The sequence below is a fragment of the Sabethes cyaneus genome, chromosome 3, assembly GCF_943734655.1.
Source record: "Sabethes cyaneus chromosome 3, idSabCyanKW18_F2, whole genome shotgun sequence".
In the NCBI taxonomy this organism is placed as follows: domain Eukaryota; kingdom Metazoa; phylum Arthropoda; class Insecta; order Diptera; family Culicidae; genus Sabethes; species Sabethes cyaneus.
In genome coordinates, this window is record NC_071355.1 from 156,429,708 (window position 1) to 156,457,671 (window position 27,964).

At 42.6% G+C, this 27,964-nt stretch overlaps 1 protein-coding gene across 1 annotated transcript; it reads left to right on the forward strand.

Moving 5' to 3' along the window:
• Window positions 1-106: 106 nt before the first annotated feature.
• On the forward strand, window positions 107-27,964 carry LOC128740313 (serine proteinase stubble). Its single transcript, XM_053835851.1, has 7 exons — window positions 107-698; window positions 26,198-26,895; window positions 26,979-27,124; window positions 27,199-27,334; window positions 27,398-27,542; window positions 27,601-27,746; window positions 27,806-27,964. Exons 1-7 carry the CDS (start codon window positions 107-109, stop codon window positions 27,962-27,964), a joined length of 2,022 nt encoding a protein of 673 aa, XP_053691826.1.

Below are 27,964 nucleotides of genomic sequence, written 5' to 3' on the forward strand. Positions count from 1 at the left end.
CATCTCAATTATCCAACCTCGATAAGTGCTGTGGTGATCTATCTATTGGCCTTTGTTCTCATAAGCCCGTTTTCGGGCAGCCGCAAGCGCCGGCTTTGTCCCGACGATGAATACTGTACAGTGTGATGTGTGTTCATACCAAATAACTGCTAAGGCTGAGCGTATCTACTGTTTCGGCGGTTGCAAACAAATCTACCATTCGAAATGCAGCGGTTTGTCTGCTGCTGCTATTGCGGCAATGAAAGCAAATGTAGCGCTGAAATACTTTTGCTTTGACTGTAGAAAAAGACAAACTAGCCTGAACGACATACTACTGAAATGCACTGATTTGTTTCTGAAAGTGGACAAATTGGAAGCTTCTGCGAAGGCCAGTGAATCGAATTTTAATCTGGTTCTGAAAGAACAGTTCGATGCATTCGAAGATCGTATACATTCAATTGTGCAAAAGTGCATCAATGACGTGAAAAGTAGTCCTTCGGTAATGACTTATGCTGATGTAACTGGAAAGAATTCTGGTCCAACAGTTCAGAATGCTTCGAAAGGTACGGTCCAACAAGCCAAAGCCGCGTCCACTGGGTCTGGCGCCTCCGAGCCCTTAGCGGGATCTTTGCGGTCCAGAAGAAAACGTGTGATCGATTCTCCGAAACCACCGGCAAGCAAATCAAACACTATTACTACCACCATCGCTGCTGAATCAAGTAAGCCAAAACAACTGAAGATGTTTGAGCAGACAGTTGTTTTTAAACCAAAACAGACCCAATCGGTTGAAGTCACAAAACAAGACGTGCGTAGCAAATTCAACCCAGTTTCCTACGCGGTTAAGGATGTACGCTATCGTGATAATGGAGATGTTGTTGTTCGGTGCGACACCGAGGAGCTTGCAAATGAAATAGTGCGCGTGGCCCGCGAATCACTTTCTGATAAATATGAGGTCGACACTCAAAAACCGCTTAAGCCGCGAGTTAAAGTTGTTGGCCTTACTGAAGAACCTAACAATATATCTGACCAGCTGAAAAAACAAAACCGTCAACACCGAAGAAGCCGATACTCGTGAAAAAATGTGCAATTTATTTGCAAAACACTTTGCTGATGTTTTTCTCCAGGAGTCGATTCCCACTCGCCTGATTTATAATGCTTTGGTGAATGTCCCTCGTGACGTCTTGGACATTGGCAACTTCAGATTCTCGCAACAAGACATCTTGTCAGCAATCAAGAAAATGAAATCGTCTACTGCTGTAGGTCCTGATGGCATTCCGTCTCTGATCCTAATAAAATGCGCTGAATCCCTGAGTGTGCCACTCACCGTTATTTGTAATCATTCTATAGAAGAGTCTACATTCCCTACACAATGGAAAGAATCGTTCATGTTCCCTGTCCATAAAAAAGGAGACAAACGTAACGTGGCCAACTATCGCGGGATCACATCGCTTTGTGCAGGTTCCAAACTACTCGAAATTCTCGTTGGAGATGTCCTGTTTTGTGCTTCCAAATCATATATTTCCACGGATCAACATGGATTCTTTCCTGGGCGATCTATTGACACAAATCTTGTTCAATTTACGTCGCATTGCCTGACAAATATTGAAAACGGTAATCAAATAGACACAGTATACATTGATTTAAAGGCAGCTTTCGACCGTGTAGACCATCGAATACTGATTGCGAAAATGGACCGACTGGGTGCTCCACCTTTCCTTACACATTGGCTGGAATCATACCTGATAAATCGTCGTCTTTGCGTCAAGCTCGCTACCGTGCAATCTGATTATTTCACAAACAGTTCTGGAGTTCCTCAAGGGAGTAACCTCGGACCACTATTATTCTCGATATTCTTCAATGACATATGCTACTTGCTTCCATCAGGATTTACTTACTTACTTTAGTGGCAACGGTCCGTTACCGATCCTGCACCGAACGAATTATAGTCCTCCAGTACCGTCGGTCCTGGGCTGCCGTTCTCCAATCCCCACGAACACCAGCTGAATGTGCATCGTCTTCGACAGCACACACCCACCGGGTGCGGGGTCTGCCTCGGAGTCTACGGCCTCTTCCTGGTTCTCTGCTGAAAATAGTTTTGGCTACTCTTTCACCGGGCATTCTGGCCACGTGTCCAGCCCACCGCAGCCTGCCACATTGCACTACCGTCACTATATCAGCATATTTGTATACTTGGTACAGCTCGTGATTCATGCGTCTGCGCCACACTCCATTTTCCATTTTGCCACCAAGTATAGATCGCAGAATTTTACGCTCAAAAACCCCAAGCACTCGCCGATCAGCTTCCTTTAGCGTCCATGATTCGTGTCCGTAAAGGGCCACCGGGAGGATTAGTGTTCTGTAGAGCGCCAGTTTTGTGCGAATTTGCAAACTACGGGACTTCAGCTGGCTACGTAATCCGTAGAAAGCCCGATTCGCGGCTGCAACTCGTCGTTTCACTTCTCGGCTTACATCGTTGTCACATGTCACGAGTGTACCAAGGTATATAAATTCCTCCACTACTTCATATCGTTCCCCATCTAACTCCACCTCGGCACCAACACCACTTGAGCTCCCACGTTCCCTACCAGCAACCATGTACTTCGTTTTGGCGGTATTAATGGTAAGTCCCAATCTCGCAGCTTCCCTTTTAAAGGGCCTAAAGGCCTCTTCTACTGCTCTACGGTTGATTCCGATGATATCGACGTCATCCGCAAAACCAAGAAGCATGTGAGATTTCGTGATGATAGTTCCATTCCTTTCCACGTTTGCTCTTCGTAATGCACCTTCCAAGGCAATGTTGAATAGCAGGTTAGAGAGTGCGTCCCCTTGCTTCAGTCCATCCAACGTCACGAAAGCAGCTTAGGTCTCACCCGCTATTCTAACGCATGATTTGGATCCATCCAGCGTCGCACGAATCAGCGTAACTAGTTTCGTCGGAAAACCATGTTCTAGCATTATCTGCCACAGCTCATTTCGTTTAACTGAATCGTACGCCGCTTTAAAGTCCACAAACAGATGGTGTGTCTGCAAGTTGTACTCCCGGAACTTGTCTAGCAACTGGCGCAGGGTAAACATCTGATCCGTCGTGGAGCGACCCTCACGAAAACCAGCTTGGTACTCGCCGACGAAGGACTCCGCTAACGGTCTCAGTCTGCAGAACAGGATACGGGAAAGCACCTTGTAGGCAGAATTGAGCAATGTAATTCCTCGATAGTTTTTACACTCCATTCGATGTCCCTTTTTGAAAATTGGGCAAATGAGGCCATCCAACCACTCCTCCGGCATTTGTTCTTCCTCCCAGATCCTGACAATGATCCGGTGGATTGCTTCGTACAGCCGCTCGCTCCCCGCTTTTAGAAGTTCAGCCGGGATACCGTCCTTCCCAGCAGCCTTACCGTTTTTCAGCTCGCTGATTGCCTTCTTAACCTCCTCCTGTGTTGGTGGCTCCACAGCTTGACCATCGCTTACAATTTCTATCCTGTTCCTGCTGATCTCCTCATTTACCTCTCCATTCAATAGTGTCTGGAAGTGCTCCTTCCACCTGGCTGCTACCGCCGTTTTGTCGATAAGCAGGTTGCCAGCACTATCATTGCACATCACAGGCATGGCAAAATTCCTGCTTCTCACCGTTTTATAGAAACTCCGTGTGTCGTTGCTGGCGTATCGCTCCTCTGCGCCGGCAAGCACGTGCTCCTCGTACTCGCGTTTCTTTAGACGATGGATTCTTTTGTCCGCAGCTCTAGTCTCTCTGTATCTCTCTCTGTTTTGACGCGTTGCCGCAGTGAGCATGTGACTCCTGGCCTGGTTCTTTTCGTCTGTCACTCTCTGGCATTCGGCATCAAACCAGCTGTTACGCTGTCTTCCACGCGTCGTGCCTACCACCTCTCTCGCTGTTGTTTGGATGGCACCATGGATGTTCCTCCACAGCCCATTTATATCTTCTTCTTCTTCTACCTGCTGTTCTGCGATTCGCTGGTGAAGCTTCCTGGCGTACTCCACTGCAACGCCGTCTGCCGTTAACCGCTGGATGTTGAAACGCAGCGTCCTTTCAGTGCGAGCTTTCGCCGTGTTCGACAGCCTTGCGCGAATCTTACTCACTACGAGATAGTGGTCAGAGTCGATATTTGGTCCACGAAAAGACCGTACATCGATAACATCCGAAAAGTGTCGACCGTCAATCAAGACATGATCGATCTGAGAGCTAGAGTCTCCATTTGGATGCCTCCAGGTTTGTTTCCGAATATTCAAACGTGGAAAGTAGGTGCTACAGATCGCCATCCCTCTGGCCGCGGCAAAATTTATGAGCCTCAGACCGTTATCATTGGTCGACAGATGCAGGCTATGTCTTCCAATAACTGGACGGAAGAATTCCTCCCTCCCGATCTGCGCGTTTGCATCTCCGATGATGATTTTCACGTCGTGTTTTGGGCACTCTCCACATAGGTCCTCTCAAGCTTGTCGTAAAACTCGTCTTTAGCATCATCGGATTTATCATTTGTCGGTGCGTATAAGTTGATTAGGCTATAGTTGAAGAATTTGCCCTTAATCCTCAACACGCATATACGGTCATCTACGGGCCTCCACCGGATAACTCGTTGCTTTTGTTTTCCCAACACTACGAAACCGACTCCATGTTCAGCTTTCTTACCGCCACTGTAGTAGATGTGGTACTTAAAAGAAGTGCCTGCAATAGGGTCTACTGCACGGAACTCCCTTTCTCCGGAATTTGGCCACCGAACTTCCTGAATAGCAGTGATCTCCACTCCGAGTTGATGCAGCTCTCGAGCAAGCAAGCCAGCCCGTGCCGGTTCATGGAGAGTTCGGACATTCCAGGTACCAAGTTTCCAATCGTTATCCCTTAATCGTTTCCTTGTCCCTTGCCGTGTCCTATACCGATTGTTCCGTCCTGAATTTCTTTGTTCGTTGTTCGTGGTAATTGAGTTTTCGGTATACTACCTCACCGGGGTCGCGATACCTACATCCCGCTGATGGGTCTGCCATCTTAGGTATAGCTTGCGGGATACAGCATTTCATATTCAGCCGCCCGTTACGAGACAGACGCTGTGTGAGCCGCCCCTCACCTGGAGAACAGGCGCTCTAGTTCGCACCTCCTAGCTTAGCTGCTTCAGTAAGTACGTGAAGCATTTCCGGGTAAGGCCATCGACCGTCATCATTTGACTTAGATCTGCGTGGAGGCGCCAGGTGGGAGCTTGAGAGAGCCAGAGCTATGTTTGACGCTCCTTCCAGGTAACTCTCTCCATTTCATACCCATCAGGACTACGCCTGGTATATGCCGACGATCTGAAGATATACATCACTATACGGAGCGTCGAGGACTGCAAGGAACTTCAGCGGATGATCGATTATTTTCAAGACTGGTGCCTGAGAAATCGCATGACGATTAGCGCTCAAAAATGTTCTATAATCTCGTTTAGCCGTAAAACCGCACCGATCACATGGAATTACCACATCTGTGGTACTCAGCTAGAGCGTGTAGATACTGTGAAGGATCTGGGAGTCATCTTGGATACGCGTCTCACTTTTCGCGATCATTATTCTAGTATGATTGCAAAAGCAAATCGCAATCTAGGATTCATCATGCGGACAACGAAAGACTTCACGGATCCACACAGCTTGCGATCATTATATTTCTCGCTTGTGCGATCATCCCTCGAGACTGGTTGTCTAATATGGAGTCCCTATATGGACCTTTGGATTGCCCGAATTGAAGCTGTCCAGAAGTTCACAAGATTTGCCCTCAGACTGCTTCCGTGGAATAACGTAGCCAACATGCCTTCATACGATATCCGGTGTAGATTGCTGGGAATAGTTACTCTACGCAGCAGACGTGACTCCATCAGAGCAATATTTGCCGGAAAACTGTTGTTGGGCGCCATTGATGCACCTAACATTCTAAACAAATTAAATATCAACGTGCCATCAATCTCTTTACGCCGGAGAGACCTGCTGAGACTGGAGTTCCGGAGAACGGACTACGGACGTAACGAACCGATTATCTCGATCTCTCGTCAGTTCAACGAAGCCTACGATCTTTTCGACTACACTATTTCGGCATCGGCTTTCAAAAACAGATTGAAACGACGCTCTTTGGAATCTTCAGTTAGGAGTGGATAGCAGCTCAAGGCGGAAGGACGCATGTTTTGTTATATTATATCTGTTATATTAATGTCTTCCGTAAATTTTGTTGTATTATGTGAAAAGATGTGGGGTTTTTACGCGTTGTATGTGAGCCTGTTGCCATCATGATACATAGTAGAAATTAATTCTACTATGTATCATGATACATAGTAGAATTAAATTGGATAAGTTTTCTACTTTTTTAATTTTTTGGATTTTAGGACCATAGACATAGTTTTAGCTACATTGACTCTGGGATCTGCTGTGAGCTCTCGAAGAGGTCACCTAACTTGCTCTGCATATTGTTTCGGCGTTGTGCGAGCAAGACAATGTCGTCGACTGGGTTAAGATCATTTAGCTGCTCCATCGTTAGAGGATTCCAAGGCAAGCCTACTGTCAATCGATCCAGCCAATATCTCATCCATAACGATGAGAAACAGGAGCGGAGATAAAATACTGCCGTGTCTCACACCATCAGTAACTCTTATAGGGTCGGACAAGATGTCGTTGTGTAAAAGCTTTCACGAGAACGCTTCGTACGTGATCGGAAAGCACTGAATCTAGCTTACTGTCGCCGGAGAGTGGCGTCGATCTTCTCCTGGATGCGGTTGAGGATTACCTTACAGAGTATTTTGAGAGTAATACAGAGCAACGTGATGCTACACCAGCTACCGCATTCAGTTAGGTTTCCTTTTTTAGGGACTTTGACCAATATACCCTGCATCCAGTCCATCGGAAAAGTTGCGGTTTCCCATATATTGCTGAAGAGCTGATGCATCATCTGGGCTGACAAAGATAGATTAACTTTGAACATCTCGGATAAAATACAATCTCGGATGAAATACATCTTGCAGGTTGGGGTGGGGCCTCGAACCACCATAGAAACATTTCTTGCATTTAAAAACCTCCACATGCCAAATTTGGTTTCATTTGCTTGATTTGTTCTGCAGTTATGCACAAATTTCTGTTCCATTTGTTTGAGAGCTACTCCCCCCCCCCCCTTCCAGGGTTGGTTCTAAAACCATTATAACAACCTTTCCGGACCCCAAATACCTCTGCATGCAAATTGCACGCCGATCTGTTTAGTAGTTTTCGAGACTATCAGGTTCATACAGACAGACAGACAGATTACTATCCGAAAACTACTTGCATTCAGAACAACAACAATATACCCCTAGATATACCCCGATCCGTACTTTTCAATAATAATTCTCATTTGATCCACAATTTTCAATAATAATCCGCATTTGATAATTCTTTGGGTGAGATAGCAACCTTCTCCAGCGCTGTTATCGGATTGCTAAATTTGTGCACGCTCCCCGAAAGCCCGGTTACTATTTTAGCAGCTCGTTTAGCAACGACCGGTACGGTACGAAGTGATGACAGAGAGCTGCTAAATTGGGTATAGCAGCGCGCCATTACGGATGCTCTAAGGAGAAAGAAAAAAAAACAAAGGACATATTAAGGAAGTAGAAAAAAATGAGACAAAGGTACTGGATAAGACTGTACAAACTTTTATGGAAGGCGTTAAACATCGTCTAACAATTGATCCAATTTATGTAAATAGAGTTTAATAAAGGTATAAAACTACATTACAAATTTGATTTTGATCCGAACAATACAAGAGAATTGATTTTAATTTATTGTGTTGCAATAATTTCGTGTTCGCCCTTTATGCAGTGCTATAGTACGAGGCCTTCTTTAGAACCAGCATATTTCGAACATCGTGCAGTCATTACAACTAAACAATTCGTTTACAGTACACAACCACACAACCCGATACAAGTTTCACAAAAATGGTACACATAAAGACAAGTATCGATAGGCGGCAAACTGTCCAGTGCAAAGAAAGACAAAAGTGAATTAATCCACCCTAGTTCCAGCGATCGTCGTACGCTGCCTAACTCAAAGAACGGGAAAGGTAAGGCGCGTATCCCAAAACAAGTAGCCTCGCGACGATCGCAGCGCGGGGAAGCTCACCGAGGCAGCTCGAACTGGGCTGAATCCAGGTGGAGACGTCCCGGGAATATATAAATACATCATCAATATCCAATTCACATTACAGTTTGTTTTCAAACGGTTCCGAGTCAGTGTCGCGGTCGGACGTTCTTGGCTGGTCTTCGCAGTGGTACACGATCTGGGTTCCTTTTTGCGCGGTACGTTGCAAGTGGTACGCAATTGCCGCCGTCCGGGGTTCGCAGGTGGTTCGTTCAGTGAACAGTGGCAAATAAACATGCAGACAAGTGAGAAATTGCGCTAAAGAAGCTGCTGGTTGGATGAAAGTGGCACTGTGATACAATACGAAGGCTTAATCGAAAATGGATTTATTTTGAACAAAGATAGGATATAGTTTGAATCATCGGTTTTATCGTTGATGGTGGATTATTATCAAATCGTTCCGTTACACTGTAGTGACCTTCTGTAATATGGAAATATTTACTAAAGTTTTTGTATGCATGCTATTGTTGGAAATAGTTGCCGCAACAAGTGGGACAGACTTATCTGACGATTCAGTAGTTGTTGAAGGTGGGTAAACAGCAAATTATGGTTACAAGAATATTGTGAAAATAAGTTAGAAATCAAAACTTTGGCATCGATATACCAGAATAATTTATGCTATCTGAATAATTTAAAAGTTGAACCAGTTATTAGTACATAAGTGTAAACTAATTGGAACATTTTAAAGTATTGTTTAAGTGAAATGTTACTGGTAAAATCATTGCATATGTGTATTAGAAGTAAGCATACTTCTGGTAAAATAAAGTGAGTACGTCACAGAATCAATATTCTTATTATCAAGAATTGAAATGTTACATATTTCGTAATATGTTTGTTAACTCATATAACCGTAGTTTCAAAAATGCTTACTGAAATTTTGCAAACTAATGGTGTTTAGTCAAAATTCTTCCAGTTTAGCCCAATAAAAATTTGTGTTGTGTAACAATTGATCATGCGCTTGAAAGGATATTAGCTACCAAACAGTTGAATAAACCGCTGTTGCTATATTTGTTGGGACTAGCTTGTCAGTTTGGTATCCTCGAACTAAAAATTGTTGAATAAGTTTACGATGTTACTTATCTTTAATCACTCATTCAAACTAAACCACCTGTAAAGAACGTTAAAATAAAATTAAAGTACAATTAAATGAAACATTCTGCTCACTTCCACGTTGAAGCATTTATTTTTATTTAACACGATTCTAACTGCCGTGACATGCCGCATCGTAGCGGCATATCCGTTGGTCCAGTTTTCTAAGATGTTGGTAGTTTCCAAATGTATCTGACAAATGGTTCGTGTTACCTATATTTTGCTTGATTCCTAACGGGTAAGACGTTCTCGAGTGACAATTTTTGCTTTTGAGTCAGAGTCACACAAGAAAATGTTTTTGTTTTGTCCAAGGATGTGAAAAATGTGCTCGGACCTGTTTATTTGACATTTTGGCACCTTTATTTAGATTACGCATTAATGAGTTATCGTTATACAAAGATATAAATAGTTCACAAAAAAGCATCGACAATTATTTCGTGTATTTTTGATGTTGAATTGGTAAAATCACGCACAACTGATTTGGAAAAATATTTGTTAGAGCGAAGGAAAATGGAAGCTCGCTTGCAGACTCTATGCCATCTGGTATTAATTCAGATACCTAATCATTTCCGTATAAAAATTAAAATTCAACATTATTAATTATTATAAAAATTATTAATTTTCATTATAATTATTAAATTACTATTAAAATTATTCAATTCAATTTAATTTATTACTACTGGTCTTCGAAGGTATCGTACAGTTAGTTTTAATATCGACTAATTCTAAGTCTAAAAGTGGATCTAGTCATATTGTAAAGTTTGCTTCAGATAGTATTGGAACAAAAACAGTTCAGGTATTTATTATTGAATTCAAGATCTTTTCTTACACAGATGTAGCATTTTCTTCATACTTTCAAGAAAAAATACGGATAAAATTATTCGTCACAGTTTCGAAGGAATTCTCGAACTTTTCCTGTAATATGGCTCATTAGGCGGCGCACACTTTCTTCGTCCATCGTTTTGACTGTCTTATTCCAGCAGGTCTTCATCTGATTGATTGTTGCTTTTGACAACTTTGCCCTTTTTGTCTTGAGTCTTCATGATTGCCCAGTATTTCTCAATAGGGCGGGACGGCAATTGGGTGGGTTAAGGTCTTTCGGAACAAACTGGACCCCTTTCTCTACATTACATGCTTGAACGACTTTGCTGTAATGACAGCTTGCCAAATCTGGCCAAAACATCACGGGATGGTGATGGGATCCGACGTGATTGTCTTATTTGTAGTGAAAACTTTCGTTTGTCTGCCACAACTGCAAATGCCCTGCCAAATTATAAATTTTCGTGCAAAGTTGTCGGCAAAAACTAATTTAAATTTGCTTGGAACATCCCCCCGAGCCGTTGCCAAGTAAAATTTTTGACCTGTCATTTGCCCGAAGTCAACCTTGACATAGGTTTCATCGTCCGTCAGAAGACACCCGTCAAACTTGGTTAGCACTCGGTCGTACAGCTCTCGAGCACGGATTTTGGCCACACTATTTTGTTTTATGGGTCGGTTTGGCTGTTTGCTAGCTCGATTCGGCTTGATTCCTTCCCGAAGTTGAATTCTTCTCACGGTACTATAGACAGCACCGAATTTTCTGGCCAAATCACGGTCCGACAGATTGGGATTCCTCTGATGGTCTTCCGGTCGACAGTTGCGCTCCAATTATTAGCTTGAGACTTCCGAATCGTCGTCAATGTTTCCTTGTACCGTTTGATAACGCGCCATACGGTATTTCTAGGCAATTTTAGCTATATAGCTAGCCTAGATGCAGACTACAATGGATTTTCCAAATAACTGTGCACAATTTGTTCCCTTCTTTCGGCTTCCATGTTGTTTGTTTACAAAATACCGTCGTTTTGCGAAATGTCAAAAATACATAGGTAAAGCTAACAAAATTTCCGACACGTGGGCGTCAAGAACTTCCAAATGCGTCCACCAAGAGCGCCACAATATGAGGAAAAGTTTGTTCCAATTTTAAATGAAGCAAGCTTTAATCAAAATATTCAAATACAATATGAAACTCACGTCCGCTTGTCGGGTATGACTAGGTAGTACGTTGAGTCGAAGTTGTCTCACTATTGTTTTGCAGATGGTCAAAAATAATTAATAGTTGCAACATACTCCTGGCTGGCAAATGGCTGAATAAAGCCTACCGTCAGTGTCTTATGCACATGTAGACATAAAATAGACCCGACTGTGATTTTTTTGTGTGTGTGGATATTATCACTACGACCAGCATTTTGATCTATTGTGATCTTATCCAGGTGTTGTTCCGCACTACGTTGTGATTGCAGTATCGCTATAGAGTTAGCGTACTGCTTATTATCCGTGCTTAAAGTGTCGGTGTGTTTTCACCCCTTTTTCCCTCTACGCTTCTTACTACTTTTCAACCAATCTAGCTCTAGAGCCAGGTAGTGCGGAGACTAGTTATAAGTTGTCCTTGGACAACTCGCACCTCGAGCAAGTATCATTCTTATAACCAGCCCCGGCTAAAGGCTTCATGGTCGGTAAAGCAGAGTTCAGCACAGAGTGAGGGTGTGTATGTGTGTATGTATGTGTTCCTTACTACTTATGCATAACCAATCTCGTTCCTAGAACCAGGAAGCGAAACAAGCTATAATTTGCCCTTGAACAAGAGGCTTCATTCGCTCCTCAAGCAAGTACCACTCTTACAACTTGCCCTGGCAAGAGGCTTTCACTGTTAGTAAATGCAGAATGCAGAAGGAAGGATGAGGAGGGGGGCCTGGGAATAAAACCATGCTAAAGTCACTTAACATCGAATGGCCTGATTCTACTAAGATTCGAACCCACGACCACTCGCTTGTCAAGGCAGACTCGGTAACCTTGCGGTTACATGGCCCCGACGATGATTCACAGTCCCTTATTCTGTAACTGCTAGCCATATCTCCACGGAATACGTCCGTCCTTGGTAGAGATAGACCAACACCAGTGGAAGCCAAAATCGTTAACGGCAAGCTTTACAAGCCGCCATCATGAACACCTAATGAGGGAGTAACAATAGACCTATGCGACGAAAAAGGATTATACATTGGAAATTCGGGACGTGAAACTGCCGATCTCTCTACTTCCAAGGGAGCCCTCGAGTGCTCTCCGACGTATTCAATAGCCGCAAGCTCGATGTCGTAACGCTGCAGGATGTGTGCTACAAGGGCTCAACGGTACGTAAGTTCAGAGATGGATCGACCATCTACCAGAGCTGCTGCAACACAAACGAGCTGGGTGCAGCTATCATTGCGATGGGCGAGATGCAGAAACGGGTAATTGGGTGGTAGACAATCAATCCTCGAATATGCAGGTTGAGAATTAATGTCCGGTTCTTCAACATAAGTATCATCAACGTGCGCGGCCCTTACCTCAGAAGTACCGATGACGACAAGAAGGAATTCTACGCGCAGTGTGAGCGTTAATAGAACTGCTGCCCAAAACCCGACATCAAGATCGTCATTGAAGATTTCAATGTTCAGGTCGTCCAGGAGGAGGAATGTAAACCGATGATTGAAGGGTACAGTGTATACCCGCCGTCCACGAAATATGCCAACTAAATGAGACAAAATCACAGATCGACCACGTTTTGTTCGACTGTCGGCACTTGTCAGACATTAATGACGTCAGGTGCTATCGAATCCCAAACGTTGACTCGGAAGCGTCAAAAACTCTCCGTTGTGAACAACATTCGGTACCGATACCAGCTGGGTAATGCATACCGTCGGTGCCGTGCGCACTAGGTATAAAATACGAATTCGCGAATACGACCGCTGCCCAAGACATGATATCATTATCGGGGACTTTACTGCTCAGGTTGGCCAGGAGGAGGAATTTAAACCGGCGATTGGACTGTTTAGCGCACAGTCGCAAATGAACGAAAACTGTCTAAGACTTGTCGACTCTGCCACCGCCACATGGCGTACGTAGCACCTTCTTCCAGCATAACCTCTCTCTACCATCGATACACCTGCAGATCACCCATACCAGACGGAATCATAAGTGAGTTGTCTTCTCAGGTGTCTGATAGCAGATTTCCCTACTCGTTAAAAAAAAAAAAAAAAAAACGGAATCATAAATCGATCACGTTCTGAAAGATGGTCGGCACTTTTTGAACATGATCGATGTCAGAACCTATCCGGGGTCCCGGCGCTAACATTGATTCGGATCATTACATAGTGATGGTAAGGGTACATAAAAAATTATCTGTTGTGAACAACATACGATACCTGCCCCCACCACGGTGTAATCTAGCGCAACTGAAGCATCCGGATGTCGCCGAAAGCTACGAGGTATCCTTCGAAACCGCGCTGCCGAAAGAGGGTGAGCTGGATGAAGCCCCTCTTGAGGACTGTTGGAATGCTGTGAAAACGGCCATTTATAGCGTAGCGGAAAACGTCCTAGGCCGTGTGACACCGAATCGACGTAATGAATGGTTTGACGAGGAGTACCAGCAGATATTGGTTGAGCAGAACGCAGCGCGGGTACAAATGCTGCGTAGAGCCACCCGTCAGAATGTGGAGCGATACAAACAGAAGCGGAGACAGCAAACCCGACTCTTCCAGGAGAAGAAGCGCCACCAGGAGGAGAAGGAGTACGAAGAACTCGAGCAGCTGTATCGCTGTCACAATACACGGAAGCTCTATCAGTGACTCAACGAATCTTTCAAAGATGGAGGTATCTTGACTGACGACCGTGCGGTGATCGAAAGGTGGAAGCAGCACTACGATGAACGCGTGAATGGCGTGCAGGCGGAAGACCATAATAGTGGTGGAAGTGACCACATTGGTGTAGCAAGCAACGAATATGTGCTACCCCCATCTATAAGGGCAGTTAAAGAAGCCTTCCTGCGGCTGAAGAACAACAAAGCAGCGGAAAAGGGTGGCGTTGGTGCGGATTGATTAAAATGAGCTCGGCCAAGTTGACCGGCTGTCTGCATCAACTGACAGTCATGATTTGGGATACGAAACGACTACCAGAGGAGTGGAAAGACGGGGTTATTTGCCTTATCTACAAGAAAGGCGATAAGCTGGATTGCGAGAACTACCAAGCGATCACTATCCTGAATGTCGCCTACAAAGTGCTGTCCCAAGTCACCTCGACTGTCGCCAATAGTCAATAGATTTGTGGGAAGTTATCAGGCCGGCTTCATGGAAGGTCGGTCTACAACGGACTAAATCTTCATTCTGGGGCAGATCCTCCAGAAGTGCCGCGAATTCCGAGATATGATAGTGTAAACCGAATAGCGCTATGGGAAATTTTGAACGAAACCGGCTTTCCGGGTAAGCTTACTATACTTATCATGGCTACGATGGATGAGATTCAGCTCTCTGTGTGAACCTCGGGTGGATTGTCGGACCCATACGAATCTCGCAGGGGCCTTCGACAAGGAGATGGTCTTTCCTACTTGCTATTAAACATTGCGCTTGAAGGACGAGCGGCAATCGAAATGCGGGGCACGATTTTTAATAAATCCAGTCAATTTATCTGCTTTGCTGACGACGTGGATGCAGTCGATGGAACAGTTTAGGTGGTGGAAGATCAGTACACCAGACTAAAACGCGATGCAGAGAAGATTGGGTTGAAGATAAATACGTCTAAAATGAAGTATCCCTAGTAGCACACTTCTGTCATTTCTGGTTGCCGCAACCTATTTATGACTGAAATTAGTCATTAACCGGTTACCACAACTAGTTTGTAACAACAGTGCTACTAGGGATATGCTGGCGAGTGAGACCGAGCGCGACAGGGCCCGCTTGGGCAGTACCGTGGTAATCGACGGGCATGAGTTTGAGGTAGTCGACGAGTTTGTATACCTTGACTCACTGGCAATAGTGGACAACAACACAAGCCGTTAGATTAAAAGGCATATTAATACTTGCGGTCGAACAATCTGAGCCCCCGTACAAAAACTACTCTGTAGAAGACGCTTATTAGACTAGTTGTTCTCTACGGGCATGAAAAATGGACAATGCGCGAATAGGACCGGTGAGTGCTCGGAGTTTTCGAAAGACGAGTAGTAAGAACGATCTCCTGCCACAAAAGACGATTATTAATTCAGACTGTCGCAGTGGCATTTTAACTCAATGCCCTTCTGGCATACAAAAAAAACCGTTCTTCGGTTGCGTACAGGAGGTTGAATTATGAACTCGCTCAGCTCTATGGCGAACCCAGTATACAAAAGGTGGCTAAAACTGGACGGACACGATAGACAGGGCATGTTGCAAAAATGCCGAACAACTACCCTGCAAAGGTGGTGTTTACCTCAAATCCCGTAGGAACAAGACGACAAGGAGCGCATCGAGCAAGATGATTAGACCAGGTGAAGCGAGATTTGGCGTAGAGTACACGGTATCTGAGGGATTGGAGAGCTTTGTGATAATTCTTTCGAAAAGGCGGCCAACGCAACAGGTGGATATATCTGTTAAGGATAAAGGGCCGTTTCTTCAGTCACAATATCATCAACGTACACTAGTGTTCGACATCGGAACAAAAATTGAAGTCCGGGTTTCGGGATTTTTAACTGGAGACCGGAACGGACCGGAACCCGGACTTCAATTTTCGTTCCGATGTCGAACACTAACGCGCACTATCCCCACGAAGGTAGACTAGGCGACGAGAGGGAAGCGCACAGTTTTGAAACACTCCCTACCACTTCTTTTAGCAACTTTCAATAATATGGTTTGTCTAAATCTGTAATTATATGTAACTTCAAAATCGGCATTCGTGTCATCTGGGAAATTAACGGAGCTTGTTAGGTATATATTTATACACACCAAATTAAATTACAAATTAAGCTTCATATTTAACCTGTTTAATCTTTATTTCAACTCCATCCGGTCTCTCATAATACAACGCAATAATCCTTAAAACCGCAACGTAAAAATTCTAAGAAATAAATACCTATTCTGTTTATTTGCAGAAGCTCCACTTTCAAACATTCCATTGATTTATATTTTTGTTTGCGATAGCGGTGCTAACTCAAAACTTGAATTTAATAACTAATTATAGTTACTGGAAGCAATGAAATAAGCAGAAATTCCGGTCAATTACTGGGATAGGATTCTATCTCCACGATGGAATCCAATAATGAGCAAAAGCCGTAAATCAATCACACCTTCCAGTTGTGACTAGCCGTGCAAATATTTCCGTTCTACCTACAAAACATTGTCTTCAACTATTAACCAATCGCTTGCCATGATCCCTCCGCATATTTAACTATCTCTAAAAACATTATTATTTTATTACGGCGTTGAATTCCAGTCAGGTACAGAAAAAGCGTCGAGAAGAATACTACTCTCCGCGATCCAGCCTTTGTCCAAACCGTGTGTCGAATTTCTGCCGAAACTAATCACTATGCTAAACGGAAGAGTAATTTACCGTGGCACCACGCCAAGAACCGATTCAACCTGCGAGCCAAACTGGAGCTTTCCTGTGCTCAATGATGCCTACACCGTGTGAGGCACGCGAAGGCGAGCACAGTTTAACGGGGTAGCTTTGGTTGGTGGAGTGGTGGCCTACAATTATAAAGATATAAAGTTTTACTCAATGCGAATAATCTTATTCAAAAAAAATATTACAACTTCAGCATGTAAACAAAGGCAAAAAGAGGACGGAGAGATTGACTATAGAATTTAAAAACCATAAATGCTGCGGGAATATTGAACATCATACGGTATACCCATGCATGTGGTCATAAATTGTGAAATCGACCGAATGTTTCGCTAAGTTCGGCGCAATCGTTGCACTTCTTGTAGCCTAGCAAGTAGCGAGAAAGTAGAACGTGATGCAATTCAAAGTGTTCCAGCCCAAGCATTCGATTGGCACTGGCAAACGCGTCCAACCGGGATGCTTAAAGAAGATGGAGCAATAGCAAATACGCGCGAAAATGGCACGTGAACAATTAAAAAGAGTTGAACATACTACACTGGAGACTTGGACTATAGTCGTTCTATTTATGGTGACATTGGAATCTAGTTTAATTACCGGAGCTGTAATGACTCGGACTTTGCTACTTTAGCGATTGAAGTTAGCAGAAATATAGTGTACAACTACAAATGCAGAAGAAAGCATTGGTAATGCGTGCCTTTCATTTTGCAAATTTCATTACTAATTTTGTACGGATTAAAATTTGCCCATTTGATACATAATAGAAATTCACAAATAACTAACTATCAGAGAGAGATTTGGTTGGATTGAAGCATTGGAACATATTTGAATCAGCCGAAACCCGAAATCGAAACGCACTTTAAGGGGAAACCGAAAATGGCTCAAAGATGGCTGGGTAAATGGCTACCATTCGAAGCATGTATTGTGTTGTGCATCTGTATTGGCAGAGCACGCTTTCGCCACGTAATCAGTGCTTCCAGCGCTGTTATTATTTCCTAAAACTTGTAATTCAATTTATCGATCTGCTATGCCTCAATAAACGCACAGCAAAACATAATTGCTAATGGAAAATAAATTTAATTGATCATATAGATCATTAAGTGTTCATAAAACGTATAATCTGGAATTAGTTAATAGATATTTGGTTGCGCACATATTTCGTTGAACTAGCAATTTCCGGAAAAGCAGCAACACAGTATCAAACTTTCGTCACATCAATGAGCTTTTAAAGAGCTTTCAACTTTCGCCGCATCGATGAGCTTAGAGTGAAGTAAACAAACAAAACGCAAAAATCAAAAACGCAATCCGATGCAAGCGGATTAATTAAACATCCTAGTGCTCCTACGCATTATTCAGTTGCTGCTGTTAGTTTTGATTGAATAGAAAGGCCTTGATAAAGAAAACAAACCCTTTTTCGCGATGTTTGTAGTCAGTGCGGTTGGCTGCGGATCAGCTGTTTATGTTTGCAAACTCCGCTATTTGACATATATTACCAATACTGATACAATATTCAAATAAACGTTTAGGTTTTTGACGAACACATGAGATGTACAGTACAGTCACAGACAAACAGACATAACACTCGTTTTTCATTCTTCGTACCGATTAAACCGTCATTTCAAATTTGGGCTTAGTTGGGAATGTCTCCGTTTTGGTCAAAGTGGCGCTTATTGACGAGAGAAAAGGAATTCCCCATAAAAAATACTTGCTACTTCGAAGGATACCCATGTTGCTATTTGATATTTGGGAATGTCGATCATAGATGGTGCTAGTGTTCAGGCTAAATGTGAGGTACGATAATTTTTGATTTTTCTTCCAAGAGTTATGTCTGTTTGTCTGTGGTACAGTGTTTGTCGCACTAACACAATAACGTTAGCCACTTGCGGTTCCGCCTTAATCCCCAAGGTGGTTTCTTAAGCAGTGCTGAATTTCACTGATGTATCGCAACGCAAACTTATTAAGGAAAAATTAATTACCCAAGTAACGATTCTAAAGCCACTTGGTTTTACTTGAATTTTATAAAGGTTTTATAATAAGGCACTACGTCTCTTATAAACTAACCATAAGTGCGGCATATCAATACAAAATGACGCACCAATCTAACCGCAATAAATCTGTTAGTTTTCTAGAGCTATTAAAACGGTAACACCCTGACCAAACAGTTTTTTTGCTGCTATTATTTATATTTATATATTTATGCGAGGCGACATTGCCATGTTCTAGTATTTTGTTCTAACTCGCAAACAAAAATAAATCAAAGCAAAGTGTTTTGCAGAAAGAAAATTATTATCAATCGGTTTTCCTGTCAGAGGATTCAACTAAAATTTGCTAGAAATTGAGATTGACTAACTGAATATATTTATTTTGGTAAAACAACCAGTTTTCGAAAATTGTAAAATTTCAGTGACGCGTTGATTTTATCCACCTATCATATCAATATGCACCATAAAATTAAATGCTCACATGCTGCAGGCCAACGAAATTGCTTAAAATCTATTAACCCTCTAACGGGCAACATCGTAAAAACGATGCGATCAAGCAAATGACTGTTTTATCATAAAAGTACACTCAAAAGAACCTTAAGTTTTGATTTTCATGCAAAAATAATTATCTGACGGAGCGCCAGGTTAGAAAAAGTCCAATTTCTCGTTTTCGTTTTTCATGTCTAACGCTCTTCCCAGATATTTTTTCAATTCAAATACATTACAAAATTGATATAAAGCATGAAAGTTACTCATAGAAAAATTTTAAGGTCAATCATTTTGTTTTAGATGTGCTTTTTCATCAAAAGTAAACAAGGAAATATTCGCGCATTAATTATTTTCGGAATTTTTGTTTTTGAAAAATGATTTGAACTTTTGAATGCATAGTCAGAATGTTGTTATATTAATATCAAACTGTCAAGAAACCTGTTCTGAACACATTTTGCATATTGTCAATTTAAAACAAATGTCGTATGCGGCTCTGGAGCTCTAAAAGCGAAGGCCGTCTACAGACGGCCTTACCCGTTAGAGGGTTAAATATTTTATTCTGATCGCTACACGGTAAAAAATCGTCACGCCTAAATCAAGTGTTCTTGCATTTGAATCAATCACGGTAAAAAATCGTCACGCCTAAATCAAGTGTTCTTGCATTTGAATCAATCTGTTACGCAGCATTGCATATTCAAGTGATTTAGTGTTGAATTTTGAGAGATTTCCATTTTTCGAAGAAGAGAATCTTCCATTGAATACTATTCAATAGAAATCACCATCGAATCATAATGCATTTCTATTGAATTTGCAACTATTTCACAACTGTCAAAAATTCGCCAAGTCTACTTCAGTAACCGAAAAAACAAAGTATCTTTCACCTTCAGTAGGTAATCGAAATGAATCATAAACCCAGAAGGTGAAAATACGTTTTCGACTGAAATTAATGCTATTCTAGAGTGTGAGTATAGCTAATTTATGTATGCCGTTAAAATTAATAAATTGTTATCTGTTTTTAGGTTGTTTCTGGTTTCAGGTTAGATTCATCACATCACATTCATCACAACAATCAACCATATTTGGACATGACAGCATTACAAACAACAATCCACTTTATTTATAATCAACTGAGGTTTATTTATTTTTTAGTAGGTACAAATAAATGTATTTTGTTTAATCAAATTAGTAAAACAAATTCAAACATATTATTGATTTTAAATCGAATAGATTCAATTCATTTGACAGCCAAAAGTTTGAAACATAGTGCATTGGGAATTAAAGTGATTTTCTGTTGATTTCATTTTGCTTGGTGTTGATTCATTTTCAATGGATTTTCATTTCGAATCGTAAGGATAGGCAAGTAGTGCGAATCCAACGGAAAATCACTTCGCTTCAACGTGTTATTTTTTTACCGTGATCTGTTACGCAGCATTGCATATTCAAGTGATTTAGTGTTGAATTTTGAGAGATTTCCATTTTTCGAAGAAGAGAATCTTCCATTGAATACTATTCAATAGAAATCACCATCGAATCATAATGCATTTCTATTGAATTTGCAACTATTTCACAACTGTCAAAAATTCGCCAAGTCTACTTCAGTAACCGAAAAAACAAAGTATCTTTCACCTTCAGTAGGTAATCGAAATGAATCATAAACCCAGAAGGTGAAAATACGTTTTCGACTGAAATTAATGCTATTCTAGAGTGTGAGTATAGCTAATTTATGTATGCCGTTAAAATTAATAAATTGTTATCTGTTTTTAGGTTGTTTCTGGTTTCAGGTTAGATTCATCACATCACATTCATCACAACAATCAACCATATTTGGACATGACAGCATTACAAACAACAATCCACTTTATTTATAATCAACTGAGGTTTATTTATTTTTTAGTAGGTACAAATAAATGTATTTTGTTTAATCAAATTAGTAAAACAAATTCAAACATATTATTGATTTTAAATCGAATAGATTCAATTCATTTGACAGCCAAAAGTTTGAAACATAGTGCATTGGGAATTAAAGTGATTTTCTGTTGATTTCATTTTGCTTGGTGTTGATTCATTTTCAATGGATTTTCATTTCGAATCGTAAGGATAGGCAAGTAGTGCGAATCCAACGGAAAATCACTTCGCTTCAACGTGTTATTTTTTTACCGTGTATAAACGAAATCGATCAGAATAATCTGACAGTAAAACTTTAACTTTGCTGCTCACGGATATATTTTCAAGTTGATAAAGATTGCGAACTTATTTACCTTTTACCAGAGCGAAAAGCGAAAAGCTTTCTTAAATTATGGCGATGGCTGTCAAGCAGCGAAAGCTTAACCGGTTTTATTGCTGCTTTCAACAGAGCGTAATACGACTATTTGAGCATATAACCTGATTCTTATGGAGGTTATGAAAACATTCTAAGGAGTGGGCCACTTGGTCAGAAAGCAGTTTTATAACGGTTATCAGAAAGTTCTTGCGGAGCTCATAGTTTTATAGCGGTTTTATGAAATTGGTCATGAAAACCACTATGCGAACCCAATAAAAATTGGAATTGTTACTTGGGATACCATATGTCATGTTAGTTCGTCAGTGGTTACACTGTCTTACGTTAACCGAAAATGATAAAATTTAAATGCTAATTGCGTTTGTAAGTATTGACGTGGCTGCACTAGCCAGGAGCCACCTCCTGCTACTACTTATTACTGAATTGTTCGGTAAGATTCTGGTTAGCGCTGTGATTGCTTTTGCTGCCTTCTGACAGGTATAATCTAAGTGACTAATGAAATTTAGTCGGTCGTCGCTGATCACGTACAGATGCTTCACGTCACTCTTAGGGTGGATGATGCATTCCCCGACTAAGATCTTTGCCTGCTGCACTGCCTTTCGGTTGCTAATCACGACCATCTCTGTTTTATGATGAGCTATTGGATTGCCATCATATTCTCTCGCATCCAATCTTCCATCATACGTATGGATTCCATGGCAAGTACCTCCACCTCTTCTCGTGATTCACCAGTTACTATCAACGCCACATTATCAGCGAAGCCGACAACCTTCACACCCCTGGGGAGGTTCAGCTTCAGTACTCCATCGTACATCGTGTTTCATAACGTCGGACCGAGGATGGAGCCCTGAGGAACGCCCGCCATGATTGTAAGCCTTTTCTCTCTCCTCTGTCTGTCTTGTATATCAGTGTACGATTACGAAAGTAGCAGTATAAAATCCTGCAGAGATAGACAGGGAGCATCATGCTAAGCAACGAACGGGCGATTTCTTCCCAGCTGGCGCTGAAAGTATTCCTTACGTCTAAGGTGACCACCGCACAGTAGCGGTTTCCTCTTCTCTATTGTTTTTGGGCCTTTTCCGCAGCATCTACTACCATACGTGTGGCATTTATTGTAGATCTGTCTTTCCGGAAGCTGAACTGCTTGTTTGTCAGGTCGCTCTCAATCTCCGTTTATTTTGCGAGCCTATTCAGGATTACTCTCTCTAGCAGCTTGCCAACCGTATCCAACAGGCCTCTCTCTCTCTCTCTCTCTCTCTCTCTCTCTCTCTCTCTCTCTCTCTCTCTCTCTCTCTCTCTCTCTCTCTCTCTATCTCTCTTTATCTCTCTCTCTCTCTCTCCGTGCGCGTGCGTGTGTGTGTGCGCATGTGTGTGTGTGTGTGAGTGGTTACGTGTGTGGTTTTTTTTTGTTATTGAAAGGAGGAAAACCTTCAAAAGGCTGGCCTGTAGTGTGATGGCGCTGTTTGTGATTCACAACTTTGTACTTTGTGGCTATCCACTTAAAACTTCCTCCATATTTTTCCTACTCTCCTCCGTTAGGTATTACTCCGGAAGGAGGATGTGCCCTTGCACCGCTGCGTTGCCTATCAAGACGTACACCGATGTGGGGACGGCGTCCAACTTGACGTCCATCCCTTCACGGTAACCCTCGCAGAACTTCTTCTACTTGGAGTAATCGAATCCAGAGAGACATTCCAAATGACACATTTTCAAAACATTGTTGTCCACGTTTACTGCCGGCATATCCTCGCGCACCGTTTCAAATCTGGGACATACAAAGACCGCACTGTGGGAGATAATAATAATATAATAATTAATAATGATAAAGAAAAACGTGGAATTACATTACAAAATAATAATAATAACCGTATTCACATTGATATGTTCTGACAACACTGTCAGTGAAAAATATAGTCAAATACGGCAACTGCTCGTCGATTGGAAGATATTATTATTCCAATAATAATGCTGCCGAGCGATACTATATAAACAAAAGCCTGTCGTACAGAACCTCATTCTTGTGACGTCAGGTTGGGGAAGCAGCACGCAGAGCAGCAGCTGAAGGAACACTGGACTGGACCATGGAGAAAACTGGCAGCTAAACCGATAGCTGAGCAGTTGAATGCCTTTCGGACCGAAAAAAGGCTAGCGCAAAGATGTGCGCAAATCGACTGCTATTTACGACATACGCACATAGCCGCACTCCGGGCAGAAGGGCGACCTTGGTGTAACCACTGTCTGAAGCAACCGCGTCCCGAGAGAAATTGCGTCAGATAGAAGATCCCTGATCCCCAGAAAACATAAGAGCAGTCGTGGGTGTCCTCATATGCAACTCATGACTGTGAAATATAAAGCTGTATTTCTCAGTTGCAATCGAGATATACAAACCAAATGGTTTACTGGGTCGCGGTCTACAATTGACTCCGCTTTTATAGCTTTTCGAATTCCTCCGGTATCCTTCCACCTATAGCGCTCACTGTCTTCCGCCAAAATTATGTATATGGGAATGACAGTTATGACCTAGACCGCTTCCGCAGAGCTAAATATTTACTATCTGGCAGATCTTGCAGAAATGTCGGGAGTACAACGTGCCCACGCATCACATCTTTATTGATTTCAAAGCAGCATACGATACAGTCGATCGAGACAAGCTATGGCAGATAATGCACGAACACGGTTTTCCGGACAAACTAACGCGACTGCTCAGAGCTACATTGGATCGAGTGACGTGTTTCGTACGCATCTCTGGGACACTCTCGATTCGTTTCGAGACGCGGCGAGGGTTGAGATAAGGTGACGGTTTATCCTACATGTTGGTCAACATCGCTCTTGAGGGGGTGCTCCGACGAGCGGGCATCGAAACGAGAGGCTTTGCAGATGACTTCGATATCATATCCAGGAACTTTGCAACGGTGGAGGTAATCTTCGCCAAACTGAAAGCTGAGTCTAGGAAAATTGGGCTTTAAATAAATGCGTCGAAGACCACACGAAAGGAAGAAGTTCAAAGGAAACAAACGCGCGTCTCCCACGGACGGTAACCGTTGACGGCGACGAACTAGAAGTGGTAAAGGAGTTCATGTATTTGGGATCGCTTGGTGACCGCGGACAACAACACTAGTAAGGAGATCCAGCGGCGTATCCAAGCGGGAAATCGAGCCTACTTTGCGCTTCGTAAAACGCTACGATCAGGAAGCATACGCCGCTGCACAAAGCTAACAATGTACAAAACTCTTATTAGACCGGTAGTTCTTTATGGACTTGAAGCCGTGACGCTGCTCACGGAGGACATACGCCGTGTTCGAGCGGAAAGTGCTGCGGACGATATTTGGCGGAGTACGAACTGAAAGCGGAGAGCGGCGGAGGCGTGTGAATCATGAGCTACAGGCACTGCTTGGGGAGACTCCTATCGTATATCTAGTGAAAGTTAGCAGGCTACGGTAGACCGGACACGTCGTAAGTATGCCGGACGACAGTGCGACGAAAATAGTCCTCTTCAACAACCCCACTGGAACCAGGAACAGGGAGCCTAACGTGCACGATGGCTCGACCAGGTCGAAAGCGATTTGCAACTTCTGAGACGACTATGAAATTGGCGACGAGTGGCCCAAGATCGAGTTGAATGGAGACGAGTGCTTGAAACAGCACGAGCCACCCCGGCTCTATGCTGAAGGAGAAGAACAAGTTGATAAACATTTCCTCCTATCAACGCAAATAGGCAGAGATATAGTGTCCGCACAGAAAACGTTATGGAGACAGTTTTTAAGAAAAACTAAAACTAAAAAGTTTAGGTTATGAAAATTGATACACTCTACACTGTTAAACTTATTGTATCGTAATAATCAGAGTATTGCTGTCTTCAACAAAGTTGCTGGAAGTTAGCGATAGTTTGGCTTAAAATATTGAAGAAAAATATTTTATTTACATATTATGTGCATTGTGCCAATAACAGTCGCCTGGGGAAAGGATCTTTTTATCCTGGATCACACTTTGTGTGGCGGATGCGTGACTTCGTGAAAATTTTCACTCAACATCTAATCTAATTGAACCCAGATTCATTATTAATGATAATGCTCTCTCAGCCATCGGCAATAACAAAATCAGACAAATGGAGTTCTCAAATTCTTTATGATTCTATTGGTATCCATTAAGATTACGATGTTTGAGTAATTAATAGTAAAAGTATTGTGATGTATGTCTATTCTATCTTATTCTAAAGCTTATTTCTTCGATTCAGGTTTCATATCATAAAAGTCGACTGTAAAAACAAGAAGTATAGAGCACGAAGGCAATGCGAATTCGAAAACTTTTGGCTTTGATCTGTGTGCGATGGTGAGCACTTCCAACAGTATAAAAAATATTCTGCCCTATTTCTTTAAAACTCCCAATCTAGCTGTGACTATACAATAAAGACGACAACGTGAAAAATGATCAAGCGTGAGATGGACGCATTAGATAAGTCTAAAAATATTTTATTGCCATCTCATAAATGCAGTTCATTGACTACCGCCAACGTTACCACCGGCAACGCCGAAATTCTTTGTGAGATATTTTGAGTCGCATTTTTGAATTGATCGAAACACAAACAATTTGAACGTCTCCCTTCGATTAGTACACAAATCGTCATGTTCGCGATACACAAAGCAAAGGTGAAACCAATCGCTACTTTATATGCAAATTAATTCCAATAAATGCCAGACGTACCGCAGAGGGAACGAGGGAGTGAATGAACCCCAAAATCACTTCACTTTGGTTACTGTTGGAAGGAGCCGAGATTGATGCTTTCATGTGACTCATGTAGATTAAATAACCACGACATTGATTTATAGCTTGTTCTTGTTGTTTTGATGTATTTCATTATTTCTTTCAGCTACTGATGAGCTGAAGCGTCAAGCCCGCCATATATGGCTGACCGCTCGTACGACCACATGGGCCCAGGCGTTGGGAGATGGCAGCCCTTGCTTAACATCGAAAGGACATCTTGGTTTTTGTACATCGTTTCGAAAGTGTTACCCCTATTTCAAGATACCTGATCTTAGTGTATGGGAGTCGTGGGTTCTTGGCAACTATGATACGTGCAGCTATTTCAACGATCAAGGCAGACAGGCTTTCGGTGTATGTTGTACGAATCCAATAACACCGCTACCAGTCGCGGAATCCAGCACCGAAACAAGTACATCGGCAGCAACCATTATGGGCAGTGGAAATGAAATCGGAGAAGATCCTAAGAAGAAACCTCCAAAAAATAACAACTATCCTAGTTGGCCACCGCCAATTCCAACACATCCTCCAGACCATACACCTGCAACTCATCCGCCATCGTTCACTTCTACGACTGTTGCTCCTTTTGTTACGGAATCGACTACTAGCAGACCGGGAGGTACCACATGGCCTACAAAACCGGCCCGTCCGACGGTGCCCAATCAACCGGGAAAACCGCCGATGGTTTGGCCTCCGCCAGCACCTACACATCCCCCCACACCATCGATAGAATTAACCACCACTAGCTCTGTGGGAGCTCCCGGAGATGGATTCTCGGGTGGTTGCGGTGTTAAAAACGGAAATCCAGTAGGTTCACTCACGCGACATTTAAATAAAATGCTCGTTTTCGGACAGAGGGTCTAAAAATTCGTGATCCCTTTTTTTCATAGGACACCGAACGGATAGTAGGAGGACACAATGCGGACCCGAATGAATGGCCATGGATTGCCGCTCTATTCAACAACGGGCGTCAGTTTTGCGGAGGATCACTTATCGACAACATTCACATCCTCACCGCTGCCCATTGCGTGGCTCAGTAGGTGCTATTGAAGGGTGGTATTTGTTAGAAAATTTACACTAATCGATCTGGAATTCTCGTTACATTTACAGTATGAGCTCATGGGATGTTGCACGTCTATCAGTAAAGCTGGGCGATCATAATATTCGGTCGAACACCGAGGTACAACATACCGAAAGACAAATAAAACGACTCGTGCGTCATCGGGGCTTTGATTCACGAACGTTGGTAATGTTCAACAGTTTGCGGTTTAATTTCAACTGTTTCTAAAACTGATTCTTGATTTATTAGTATAACGACGTTGCAGTATTAACCATGGATCAAGCCGTGCAGTTTTCTCAATCGGTTCGACCTATCTGCTTGCCGGCAGGTGAAAGTACTAGAACTTACAATGGACTAACGGCTACGGTTATCGGCTGGGGAAGTTTGCGCGAAAGTAAAACATTAGTCGCTAAGCTTGTTATGAATTTTGTAAAAACCTGAATATGTTTCAGACGGGCCACAACCCTCTATTCTGCAAGAGGTAAATCTTCCAATTTGGACAAATGGAGAATGCAGTAGAAAATATGGATCAGCTGCTCCGGGTGGTATCATTGAATCGATGCTATGTGCAGGGCAGTCAGCGAAGGATTCTTGTAGCGTAAGTTCTGCTGGCGTTGACTGTTATCGACTTCATTCTGTTGAACTATGTTTTCGCAGGGAGATTCCGGTGGACCCTTGATGATCAACGATGGACGGTGGACCCAGGTTGGGGTCGTTTCGTGGGGTATTGGCTGCGGAAAGGGCCAATATCCTGGTGTATACACTCGAGTTACGTCCTATATGCCTTGGATAACGAAAAATACTAAAGACAACTGA

Coding starts and splice junctions, on each gene's coding strand:
- LOC128740313 (XM_053835851.1), top strand. CDS start 107: ATGAATACTGTACAGTGTGATGTGTGTTCATACCAAATAACTGCTAAG. Junction 27,335..27,397: donor GCTTTGATTCACGAACGTTG/GTAATGTTCAAC, acceptor TTGATTTATTAG/TATAACGACGTTGCAGTATT. Junction 27,747..27,805: donor CAGCGAAGGATTCTTGTAGC/GTAAGTTCTGCT, acceptor ATGTTTTCGCAG/GGAGATTCCGGTGGACCCTT.